At 41.4% G+C, this 13,408-nt stretch overlaps 1 protein-coding gene across 4 annotated transcripts in view; it reads right to left on the bottom strand.

Annotated features, from left to right (window-relative positions):
• The window catches only part of CTNNA3 (catenin alpha 3), a 415,145-nt gene that overhangs the window by 52,057 nt on the left and 349,680 nt on the right, over positions 1-13,408 (bottom strand). For all 4 annotated transcript variants that reach the window (XM_030950971.1, XM_030950972.1, XM_030950975.1 and 1 more), the window contains 2 exons: positions 9,528-9,620; positions 1,916-2,097 (listed from right to left, as the gene is read on the bottom strand). In XM_030950971.1, coding sequence (XP_030806831.1) covers positions 1,916-2,097; positions 9,528-9,620 — 275 coding nt within the window. The remainder of the gene's footprint in view (positions 1-1,915; positions 2,098-9,527; positions 9,621-13,408) is intronic.

Below are 13,408 nucleotides of genomic sequence, written 5' to 3'. Positions count from 1 at the left end.
AAAAACACAAAATTTTGAAATCCACTCACTGAGATTAAATAAGAACGAATGCAAGGTAATACCATATGAAGAACAGCAGCAATCAGCTTATGTAACGAGTGACTCAAATACATAAATTTACTATTTGTTTGAGTAGTTTCTGATGTAGCAAAAACAAAATGTCAGGATCTTTTATTTCTTCCATGTTCAAGAACTTGGGAGTTACAGAGTGGTGAGCCCAGACGCTAAGGTGAGCTGGTGCTTGCTGCGCCTTCTGCAATATTCATGCCCTGGGTGTCCAGAGAAGGGCAAAGGAGCTGGGGAAGGTTCTGGAGCAGCTCAGGGAGCTGGGGGGGCTCAGCCTGGAGAAAAGGAGGCTCAGGGGGGATCTTCTGGCTCTGCTCAACTCCCTGACAGGAGGGTACAGCCAGGGGGGATAGGGCTCTGCTCCCAGGGGGCAAGTGACAGGATGAGGAATGGCTTCAAGTTGCACCAGGGGAGGTTTGTGTTAGATATTAAGGAAAATTTCTCCACTGAAAAGGTAGTCCAGCACTGAAAGAGGCTGTTCAGGGAAGTGATGGAATCACCATCCTTGGAAGAGTTCAAAAACCTATGGATGTGGCACTCTGGGACATGGTTTAGCAAATGAACATGGTGGTGCTGGGTAAATGGATGGACTCAATGACCTTAAGGATCTTTTCCAACCTAAACAATTCTATGATCTGTTCCCAGATTTCCACAGAGCAGGAAATGAAGAGCCAGCTGTGCTTCTCAGCACATACAACAGCTACCTTTGATAAGCAACAATAAGAGGAAGAGCCACAAGAGTTCATCTATTACTCAAACAGATACAAATCTTCCTTTTGCCAGACTTCATCTGGCATCATTAAAGAAGAAACAGAGCTTCTTACTGAAGGAGATATTTAAAACCAATTTTATAGTGGATTGCAGACTTCTCCATGCAGGTGTTTACCCCCCTCTCACTTGCAGTGGATTTGAAAGTGCCAGTCTGTAAAATGCAACAGCTGCCTTCCCCAGAAAGAGCCTGCAGCAGAGCCCAGCTCTGTCCCAGCTGGTTCAGTTCGATGCAGCCCTGTTCACTGACACCCACCAAGACACAAAGAGAATGTTCTTTGTCTCTTGCACTAAAGGACTGGTTTCAGAGGCAGTAAGTGTCCTGCAAGAGTGGCTGTGTGTAACAGCTTCACTTGTCAGCAACTATTTTACTGCTAGCTAGACCGAGGGGGGAAGGAAGTACAGACACCACCACCAGTATCTTCCTTTGTTATCATCAATTTGATGAGATTTACACATCATTTAATTCAGAGCACGGCAGGAAAAGCTCCTGCACTTAAACTTGTTTCCTGTTGTAAGGCCATCATCAAACACACAATGGCAGCAGAAAGAAATACCAGCTTTGAGAGTTATCTGCTCTGGTACTCTTCATTTTTTAAACTACATCTAGCAGCACAAGAGTTCTCATGAAAGCAACAGCAATAATGGGATATAAAATATGTACGAGTCTGAATGTGTACTGTCACACATGGGCTCTGTACAGAGTGTTTCATGCTTGACAGCATGCTCTGATACAAGTAGACAGAACAACAGATGAGAAATCTACAGCTTAAAATCAAGATTATTTTGTTACTTTTTCCCTTTCACTGAGAGCAGAAATAAAAGTGCTAAAACATGTGCAAAAACCCTACCAAAAATTAATAAGAGAGGACAAAGGCAAAAAATTAGAGATAAGCATAGTTCAAAACATTAAATCCCCCAACACTTCAGTGCTCCTACCCGATGTGTTGCATTAGCTGAGCCTCTCAACTTTGCAGAGATGCTGTGAGCTGACATTAAACTCTGTATTTGCTGCTCTAACAGTGTGACAATGGCCTCCAGCATTTCTAAATATCCAAGAACGGTTTTTTTATGTAATTACCTTGTGAAGTCAGTCATCTCCATCATAATCACACACATCCTCTTGGCGAGAACAATTATGTCATTGCTGGTATCATCCCAGATTTCAATCTCTGCATCAAGCTTACTCTTGACTTTTTTGAAGTCAGCCACTTGCTCAGCTATCTTTTCCTTTTCAGCTTCTGGCAATTGAGTCATCTTGGCCTAAAACAGAATCATTTGATTTGTAAAACATCTATGTCAGAGTATTTTATTTTTTAAACAAAACCACTGCACATTAATAAATACACAGTTTAAACACACTATGGCCTGAGCCAACTGCTTGAGTTTGAGCACTTCTGAATTTCCGAATTTGTATGTTGTCACTGGGTGGGGCCAAATAAATAATCTCAGTGTATAGGGAAAGTGGTGTTCCTGAAATCATTCATTTTAACATAGCAAGAGAGAGATTATTAAATTCTTCCAAACAGCCTTTATGAAATATGACTGAAAAATTTTCCTGTTTCCTACGGCTAAGGAGCAGTTTTAAGTATGATACACGTAAAAGTTACAAAATGCAGTATTTATTCAGGTACAAAATAGTCAATGAAAAGGGTCAATTGTCCTGAAACACTCAGGTATGCTTCTTCTCTCTTCTGAGAAGGTTCTATATTATCATTCTAGGAACTGAAAAATATTTAATTGTTCAAATATGCATCTTCTGTCTTTGCAGAAGACAAAGAGGAGACAGAAATCAGGATGTGCATAAGATTACCGAAAGCCCCTAAAAATGCAGCATGGTCAGAGAAATGTTTTTGTTTAACGCTCTTCATGAGCAAAATGATCTGCCTGCTGCAGTCACGGGTCAGACACCCCTCCTGTGTCAGAAGGAGGCCAGGGAGCAGCCAGGGGCTGGGATATTACACGGCCACATGAAGATCCTGGCCCTTCATCACCCCTCCCACCCACTCCAGAGAGAGGAGCCACGCTGGTCCTGATGGCTCTGCTGCCAGGCTGCTCAGCTCACACCTTCCCTTCAGGCTGCCAGGAACCCACAACTGCACACAGCAATTAGTAACACACTGTCATTACTCTATAATTACACAATAAATATTTTGTGACTTATTCTTGTTTAGAAAACATTGTCTACCACCAGTAAAATGGAAAGTTAAGGCCATGGCTGAATTGCTTCTAATTAATAAAATGGGCAATCAGTTCCATACATAATGTGTATGTTTTTCAAGCCATGTGTTTTCAGAGATTTTATTTGTGCTAGAAGCACTGTCACAGGGTTAGCATTCTCACTTAGACAAATTACTGAAAATTACAGGTTTCCCAGCATGTACCTGTAATTGCAGTCACACACAGAATCACAGAATGGTTAAGGGCGGAAGGAACCATCTGACTGTGGTCAGAATCACCCTACAGTCACAGAACTAGAAAGCACAACTATTTGGAGGCTATTTCTCCCATGTTGTTAAAAAACCCCAAAATGCCCTACAGAGGGAAGAGAACTTTTATGATCTCATACATGTTTGCTGATGGGTGGATGCCTGTGGTATTTCCTAGCCCCCAGCTTCAACACTGTTTTGAGTTCAAGATCACAGGCCTGGATCTCAAAACCACAAGAAAGATGGCATTTTAATGAGGGAAATGTGACATACAGCATCATGCTATCTGCCAACAATAATGAGCTTCAGGTGGAAGAGACATTATCCACTGGAACAAAGGGCAAAGGAAATTAGAATTCTGACCTTGTCTTGTCTCTCCTTTCCTTCATACTGCTTTAAAACCATGACCAATAAAAAAAGCAAGTGTATACAGAACCTTTTAAGCATAGATTTAACTTTGTATCAAAATAAACAACACAACAGTAATTGTGAAATCAAGATCTAAATTAAATGACTATTACATGAGTGCAGATTTATTCTGTTGAGCAAGAGAAAATTATTTTTTCACTACTTCTAAAACAAAATGTTATTATTACAGTAGCAGGTAACAGATTTAGGACTAGGTGAGAGGAGAAGTTATATCTGTGATATTTCCTTCCTTCTATTATTAAAAAAGGTATGGATTTTTTTCTTAAATTTCCCTGACTTAACTTTTCTGAAGGCTGTTTCTCCCTGGTAGCTGGAGTCTCCAACACTGGAGTTTGTGTCATTTGAGTTGTCCCGTTTGCAACCTGACTGACCCTGTGAGACTGCTGTTTCCTTTCATACCTTTCCATGTTTCAGTCAGTTCTGCTGTTTCCTTTCATACCTTTCCATGTTTCAGGCAGTTCTGCTGTTTCCTTTCATACCTTTCCATGTTTCAGTCAGTTCTCCACCAATGAAACTGAACTTTTAAGGCCATGTAAGGACACATGGGGGGGTAACTAAGTGGTGATAATTTTGATTCTTCTCTCCCTGGTACACTGCTGGCCAATGACATCCCAACCCTAAGAATTGGCCTTTTGCTACCTTTGTCTTGGGCTGCTCTCCAAGGATCTGCCTTTCACATAAACTTTAATTATGCTCTTAAAATCTCAGATCGACATATATTTTTTCTTTCCTGACCCCTAAAACCAAGTGACAGGCCAGATCCACACCAGCACCATTCTTACCACTTACAGGGACCAGGAAGGAAAGAAAGGCAACAGAAAGCAGCACAATACATTCAAGCAAAATCAAAGAATCTCCCTTGAAAATTATTTAACACTTCCAGCTTTGTAGGCTGCAAAAATGTCATGTAACTATAGAGAAGGAAAGAGGAAAACACTGTTTTTCTGCACTTTTGTAGGCTGCAAGGAAACAAACCCCAGCTTCCCAAATGAGCACATGGAAAACTTCTCAGAGCTTTTACATGCAAGAACACAAAATAACCTGCTCTTCATATCCTGTAGTTATAAGAAAATGTCAGAGATCCCAGAAGAACAGATTTGTGTCCCTACTTTGTCTTGGGAGCTGAGGCTTTCACTCCACCAGAGCCTCCGCAGCCAGAAGAAGCCCTCTGGTCTGTTCCTGCTCTCCTGCTGCAGTCAGCTGAACATTTGGTGAAAAAGAACAGGACCCCTGTAGATCACTCAAAGTACAGCAATATATTTCAATCATGCTGTTTCACAACAGCTCCAATCATGACTTTTCACTGGCTTTTTCTTGAACAAACTTTGCAGACCACTGCCATACAACACTCATGTGAGCTGAGCCCTGAGCTGGGGAGTGGCATCCCTGCTGTGGAACAAGGTGATCTCTGAGGTCCATTCCAGGCTAAAACATTCCTGAGTCTGATTCTGTCTGAGTGCCAGTGTGTTCCTAAGTGAACTGATGGAGACATCACTGAGTCAAAGGGACAGTCAAAATGAGCAAGACATGTCCACTACCTTTTACTGCTACTTTTCCTACTGAGGGAATCAGTTTGTGAGTTTGGATGAAGAGGTGACAGAGATATGTTGGATGTTCAGCATTCACAGCTAAGTGAATACACACCCCCAGAGATGAACTGTGTGGGTGTGTGATGCTGACAGAGGGGAGAAGCTGTGTTTCTGTCAATACTTTACTACCTGCTGTCACCAGCTGCCTTCTCCCCGTTTCAAGAATTGCAGCAAGCCTGCTGAAGTGCAGCATTCCTTAAACAAGTTCAGAGAGTGCCTCATCTGTTCTGCCATGACAGTTCTGCTGTACTTTTAGATGCAATATAATTGGATAAACCAGATGAAGAGGTGAAAGTGCTGGGAGATAGCAAACAAAGTGTTTAATGCCATTTTTGCATCAGCCTTCACTAAGAAGTTTGGCTTAGATGATGCAAGTATGGCATATTCAATGCAGTTTCTCTTTGTCCCACGGCCATAGGCCCATAGATGAAAAAGCATCATGCCCTAAATCTGGGCTTCACCAGAGCTTTGCCACTGGCTCTCATGTCATCCTTACAAATCACCTGGAGAAATAAGGTCTAGATGTAATCTCCAGTGGGTGGATGTAATATTGGTCAGAAAACTGCTTGCAGAGCACTTATCAAGAACACACACTGAGCCAAGGGATCCATCAGGAAAAGCTGTGAAGGGAGCTGCATTAGTCAGTGTTCCCACAGAACCAAGAGTCCACACTGCACACGGGCAGTGGAAGAGCCTAGTTTACAACTCCAAGTGCCCTTGAGATCTGGAAACACCACAGGGTGTAGTGCAGCTGAGACAATGACAGAGTCTACCCCTAAGAAAAATCACCAACACACACACAGAACTGAGACAGAAGCAGCCATGGGCAGCTGTGTGGGTGGGAATTGTGGCTGATAAAAGGCTGTGCTCATGGCAGAAAGGCAAACCTCATACAAAGCTCCTTGTGAACTATGCACACAGCAGGAAATACTGCAAAGCTCTCACTTGTGCTGCTGAGGTCACAGGTGGCTTCACACATTTTGCACTATAAATAGTCTGGACACAAAAATCAAGAAATTCATTAACCAGCTGCAGAGTACCCAGAAGAGACACAGACTAAAAGAACATACAAGAAACTCCACCCTGAAGAGTAAATCAAAGTTACTGGAGTTATTCAACCTGGAGTCTCCAAAAGAGGCCATAGAGAAAGGATGCGCAAGTACATTAAAAAAAACCCTACAGAAAGGAACCTCACTGTCTGTGTCCATTCCAGATTAGTGCTAACATGTCCATTGCAACATATGAGGTATAAGGACAAAAACTTTCCAATAAACCATCAATTCCAGGAATGAGCTAAGTAGAAAGAGCAATAGAATTGTTCATATATATGTGTGTGTCAAGAAGAAGTGTATTTATTCTGTCCTGGGCCAAATGGCTGGATTAGCCAAGTTCTTGAGGTTCTTTCCAGCTCTACTTTGTAGAAGTATATAATATACTGCTGCAACCTTGAGTATTTCAGTAACTTAATCTCTTTACAGAAATTGGGTCAAAAATTGGCAAGAAAATTAAATGCTTTTGATAGATCATGACTCCTGACAGGGAATCTTTTGCCATGTATCAAGTGTCAAAATTACTATTCATAGAACCTACTCAAAATTACAGTAGTTATCTTCATTCTGCTTGAATTCTTACCAGTATTTCATGCTTCTGTAGGGCTTTGATAAAAATTTAAAACATATTCTGAAATTGGCTTTTTTATTAACAAAATAGCACACACTTCCTGTTAATGCACGTCAGCATTTCATTAAATGTAGGAACTTAGATGTACAGTACTTGCCACTTGAATAAAAATTGCTAATTAATCTGATGGCAAACCTAGCTTCCCTTCTCTAACTACTTTTTATGCAAGTATCAACAGTTCTTCTTGGTCTTTGCTGTTTTATCCAGGCTTCCCTCTTAGAGTTCAGTAGATTTTTAGAGCTATGTAATTAATCGTTGTATTTAAAATGCAATACAAATACAACAATGAAATAACTTAGCCTGGATTTTCTCATTCACAGAACACACTGTATCAACTCTTTTTCAGCCCAGAATTGTTGCACAAACACAGTGTGCAACAAAACTGTGTAAAAAAATGATCTTAATCCCAGACATTTTTGTCCATGCATTCACAGAAGTTCTGTAAAAAAAAGTTCTGTATGCAGAACTCTGACACAAAAGATGTGGGTGTGTGGCTGCCTGAAAGAGTTCTGCTCTTGCCACCCCTAAGTGGATTAAGTTGTGAGGTAAAACATTTGGCCTCTTCCTCAATATGATCACCTTAACCTGCAGCAGCAACTTTGAAATTAAGCTAAGCTGTTCTCATCACTAATTTAGTAACTTCAAACACTTTAAGTAATTTTTCCTGATCATTAACATGTACATTGTCCTCTAAGCTGAAAATTAACTGGGCAAAATCTTACTCACCCCTCACAGAATGCCACAATAACAAGCCACTACCTCCCTCAGTGGAATGACACCGATCATGGCAGCACAAGTAAGTCTGTGATAGGTTCCAGAGCTGACTACACACATTACACATAACCACCAGAGGAAGAGTTAACTCTCAGCTGGGAAAAACTGCATTAGTCCTTGGATCCATGAGCAGTACCTGTTCCTATAGTAGCTAAGGGATTGATCCTAAGGAGCCTCTTCTTCAAGGATGTAAAATCATTCTACAAATAATCATCAGGATTTTTATCCAGTTTAAGTACCCAGAGATCTCACAGCACACTGCCCACGCTGACCTGTATCCCCCAGCAGGGGATGGTGCCACAGGCACTATTATATTCATCTCAGAAATAGGAAATTATCTGAGGGAAAAGATCAATGAAGTAACATTTGCTAGATGAGTGAGGAAGATCAATATGAGGTCAAATCTCAGTCTTACTATCTCACCCCCAATCTCTGCTCTCTCTCTTTATGGAGATAGAGTCTGAAGGTGTGATTAATAATACATGACTTTTTCATACATAAGGGAAACAAGATTTGCTAGTTAAGATGTAGCCTTTGTTACAAGTGGCATACACACATCACATCTGGTTTTATATGTTGTGATAAAAACAAAGAAAAAAGGCTTCAGCTCCCCATTGGAGCAGTGAGAGATGTGACATGGAAGAAATTACAACGCTCTTGACAAAGCAAGAAGAATCAAGAGTGCTCCTATGCAGAATGAATATGGAGGCAGAGATGTATAAATAAAACTGAATTATTATAGCTGAAATACCCAAGAGAAAGAACTCAAGGAGGAAAAAAGGCTGCTCTGGAATCTTGCCAAAGGACTTCTGGAACACAGTCATTCCTGGTGTCAACACTGCACACAACAGCTTTCTGACAGGACACAAAGCTGCTGCACCCCACAAAACCACACACTGCCCAAAGCTTAACATCTCTCTTCCCCACACAGATCCCTCATATTGCTAAGCAACTTCTGGGTATAAATCTTCAAATATCAATATCAAAGAGCACTCCAAACAAAGAGGCCTAAAATCACTGTTTTTACTGCTGCAGCAGCAAAAAGATTTGTTAAGACATCTTTTTTTTAAAAAAGTGTGTGCAGGTGTCTGTCAATATGGTACTCCAGCCTGAGTGCATATGGATATAATTTAGTCAAAGCTATCATTTCCTACTGCTTTCAGGGGGTGATGTGCCATTTATGGGCCCAATAGCAGAACCTGAAATCTAGGAAAATTGTTCCTAAACTATAGAATCAGGCTTTAAGACATGACCTCTATCTAGATGCCACAAAAAGAAACATCTACAGTAGCTGTATTATTTTAGGGAGAAATGGGGGGAAACCAGAAATGCCCATACTATAATGTTAAAGTATGGGGGGGTTTTAGCTCTATTAACAACAGGCTGTGTGTAAGAGCCCCTTCCACCTCACAAGGAGAAGCACATCCCAGAGACCTCTCCCCACAGCACCAGTCTGTGCCTGATTGCTGACAGCCAGCTCCCCACCTGCCAGTCTTCAGCACCTACTTCTTGCTTTGGGCCCTCTCAAGTATGTGTTATTTACAGTTTTCTGTTCAAAGAGAAGCATTCCCTTTAAAGAAGTACTCTGCTTTAGCTGAGAAGTAGACGATGTGCATGAACATGAGATCTTTGAAAGCTTTAGTGGATCTTATTACATTTCGATACTAAGAATCTACAAACTACTACTTGTGTTTGCCAGCAAGAGCACTCCAACTGTGCAGTGACTTCGCAGGCAGAGAGCAGAGCAGCCTTTCCCTGCTCCCAGAGCTCCTCCGGCCCGGGCCCCACATACCCGGTCCGTCTTGCCCTCGGTCTGGGCGCTGGTGCGGCTGCGCGCGTCCTGCTCCTCCTCCAGGTCAGACACGTCCTCCAGCTCCTCGGGCGTCTGGGGAGAGGCAGCAAAGGGTTAATGTCGGGTGCTCGCGGCAAACATCTCCTCTTCGGTCTGAGGTAAGGTCTCACAAGCACCAAGCAGCCCCGCTGGAGCCCTTACTAAACTCTGTGTTTAAGCTGGTGCTGGTGCTGCTACCAAAGGTACCTCACAAGAAACCTTCACGTGACAAGAACGGATTGTGAGTGTGTCACTTACCAGTTCTATTGAGCAGCACGAGTTCCTGCGCAACCAGAAAAAATAACTCTCCTTAACCTGCTATTTTTATACATGGCATTACTTAATATGCCACTGTCTGTTCCTTCTAGTCACACGAACTGCCAGTTGATTCTGTGATTCTGGTTCATTTACGACAAGAAATTTTCTATATAATCTAGATCTTCAGATTTATTTACTGCTTCCCTTTTCCCAAAATATTATTAAAAGAAAAGGGTTTTCATGCAGAAGTTCTGAATTTTATAATAAATAACATAGCAAAAAAACCACGCTGAACATGACTTTATAAAAGATACTAAATAAAACATTAAAAGCAAGTTTCTTCTATCAGCAAAACACTGCACAATGAAGCATACAAGGTTTTTGGGATTACGAACCACTTAAAAAATACTATTGGTTCTGACAATGCAATAGGGCACTCAAGAAACTTTTTTTATCAAGTAAATTCACAAAAATAAGAAACAAAAATACACAGAACCAAGCTCACAAAGCTCGTGACAGATCTACCACCACCTTGACATCTAGAGTTCCAATTAGAGGGAAATCCTGATGTTCTGAGTCTCCCAAAAGCCTGACATTCCAAGAGAAACATGACAAGACCAGGACTATCAGATAACCTTAGAAAAAGACAGGCAGAAAGAAACCCAGCCATTACTTTTACCCAATTTTTAATCAAGTCAAATATAATGTTTTTAATCCAGAATTGCTGCATATTCTCACCTTCATGTTTTTACTGTCAAGGCATATACAAAGAAGGTCTGTTAAGAGGTCCACTGCAGGGTTCTGTCATTTATTTCTGGGTCCCTGGCACTGTAAAGGCACTGCACTAACCTGAGTAAATCCACCTGCGTGCATTTGTATCCTTTGGGAAAGAACCTCTGTGGTCAGAGGGGGGTACATAAACCACAGAGCTCAACAGCAGCCTTGAAACAAGGCTCAAATAGCACTGCATTGCTTCAGCAGCACACAGACAATTTCACTCACTAAAGAAAATCATCATTTCTATGAGATAACACTGCAAGAAATAACTCAGTGTTGGTGCACAAGTTGGCAGAAATAGAACGCTGGGGGTGACAAATACAGCTAAACTTCCTCAAGAAAACAGGCAATCAATTTCTGGCACAAAGATAAGCATAAAGCTACACTGCCAAAGTGGGGGAAAGGAGCATCTTATTTTCAGGTAAAGACTAACACTGTTCTGAAGGCTCAGTTTTAATGCTGGAATTAGACCTAGTAAGAATTCCACAGTAGCCAAAGGCTACCATACAAAAGTTGTTGGAAAAAGCTGCAGTATGGAAGCAAAATAAAATTTTGGTGGTGATGGATATCCCTACAATAAAAAAACTATCACAAACTCCCTTTAATTGAAACACTAAGGGACACTCTTATTAGAGGACCAATAACAAAGGACATTAAAACACAGTAACTTCAGCTTCTCAGGATTACACTGACTCCCTCAGGCAGGTAAGAGCCTTGATTAAGTTTACAGAAAAAAAATAATTCCTTTTAAATTTAAACTATACTTGGGTTACAATAACAATTTTAAATACCACATTGCAATTCTTGGGTTTCAATAAAACTAGTTTGGAATTTTTCCCCCAGTGATCATAAAGCTGGATTCATGGCAGCAGAGCACCTTTCTTCCTGGGTGAACAGGTACCCAAGAATGCCACACTTCCAATCCAGGGTTTCTTCCTTCTATGAGACATGGAATTCAAAATGTTGTGACAGAGCAGAATGGTTAATATCTTTAAGACAGTCACATTATACATAGGTGAATTTTAGGTAATGTGTTTAAGAACTTTATGCCATTGTTACCCCACAACAAACTGTATATAATTACAAAATGGTTATTTTAGGGCCATCAAGAAAATTTTGTAGAATTCCACTGACACCATTTTCCTGTGAAGTCAAGCTATGGAAATGTTACCAGCCTCCACATGGAAATATTAGCAAAGAGGTCAGCAAAAGGACAGTAGGACAAGACACCTCTCAATGGCAGTCTCAGGTAAGCTTTCCAAAGATGAAATCATCACTGTATTAATCTGATCTGGCACTTTACCAGCTGCAAATCAGAGCAGAGATCTCCTTGCAGCTGCACTGGCACAGGGATTCCCTCTCCAATTCTTTATCATACACAGAACATCGACTCAGGGTCTAAGTGTTGCTCACCCAAACCCCTCATGGGCTAAATGCTGACAGAAACCTTTTTGGTTTTAAATTGCCTATGCCCCTTTCCCATCAGCAAACCCTGTTTGTGGCTGGGCTGAGGGGTTCCCTGCAGAAAGCCTGCTCTCCCAGCCAGAGGACTGCACTGCCATCGAGCTCTTCCCAAGTCATTCTCTCCAGAGCCCACATCTGCCACGTCTTGGGCTGTTGGTACCACAGAATTCAGAAACACAAAACAAACCTATCCAGTCATTAAAGGCTAAGGACATTTCAAGCAGAGGGAAACTGTTGATTTACCAAACCTTAAATCACAAACCATAAACTACTGTCATTTTCAGACACATCAAAAACTGAAAAAACTCCCCACTATAATAATGAGAACAACAAAAGTAGTTACTCAATTGTTTTCTCTCCTTGGAAGCTCTTTTATGCAATTCAAAGCAAAATCTGTGATTTTTTTCATGTTGATAAATACCTGAGACACACCTGTATCTGCTTATATGAATATTCCATGTGCCGACACATGACCATTCAAAAGGAATGCTTGATGACTGCATGGTTAAACTGGCACGAACACGAAGGCTTGCAACACAAAAGAGCGTGCTAGCAGCAATAAACAGAAACTGTGCACAGGGAGAACAGCACAGCTGGAGGACTGGAGTGAGAAGCATGGAAGGAAGCTCAGAGTATTGTTTAAGACTCTAACAGGCATCTTATCAACTGCAAGTGACAGAAGAGGGAGACATTTGAGTAGTGTACTCAGTGACGCAATGAATACAAGACATAAATGGCAAACTCGCTGTGAGACGTACAAAGCATGGAATTTCCAGTAAATGCAAGGAAGAATGCTGAGGGGTAAAATGAAGCACAAGACTCCAGTCAGCAACAACCTACAGACTCGTGTAACACAGTGGTAAATGGAATTTAGGAACAAATTTGAACAGAGAAAAATTAGGTTTCCAGAGGCCACAGGAGCAGAACTCTTGAATAGTCTCCCTTGGAAGTGCTGGAGGAGGGGAGAAATTCATCCCAAAATGAAGTCTGAGCAGCCTACACTACCAACAAGGTGATAGAGCAGCTGGCAGCAGAAGTGAGACACAAGGGTGGGCAGGACACCTGGCCCAGGGCTGCAAGAGATTTCAGTCCTTTGTGAAAAGCCTTGCTGATCCTGACAAAAACACATTCAAGTACATTCCTACACATCCATTCTAGGCTGTAATTCCATTACTGTGGCTGACAAGCTACACAAGTAGCATGTACTCCTTCTCACATTTCAATGATTGTAATAAATCTGCATTCTCAGTGGGCTTGCTACTGAAGACTCAGGCTGAGGACTCAAAGTCATATTTATAGCAAAGTCTAATATTGATAAATTTGACATCTTGCTGGTACTCAAC

The sequence above is a fragment of the Camarhynchus parvulus genome, chromosome 6, assembly GCF_901933205.1.
Source record: "Camarhynchus parvulus chromosome 6, STF_HiC, whole genome shotgun sequence".
Taxonomy (NCBI): domain Eukaryota; kingdom Metazoa; phylum Chordata; class Aves; order Passeriformes; family Thraupidae; genus Camarhynchus; species Camarhynchus parvulus.
Note: the sequence above shows the minus strand (reverse complement) of the source record. Positions and strands in the feature narration are given on the sequence as shown.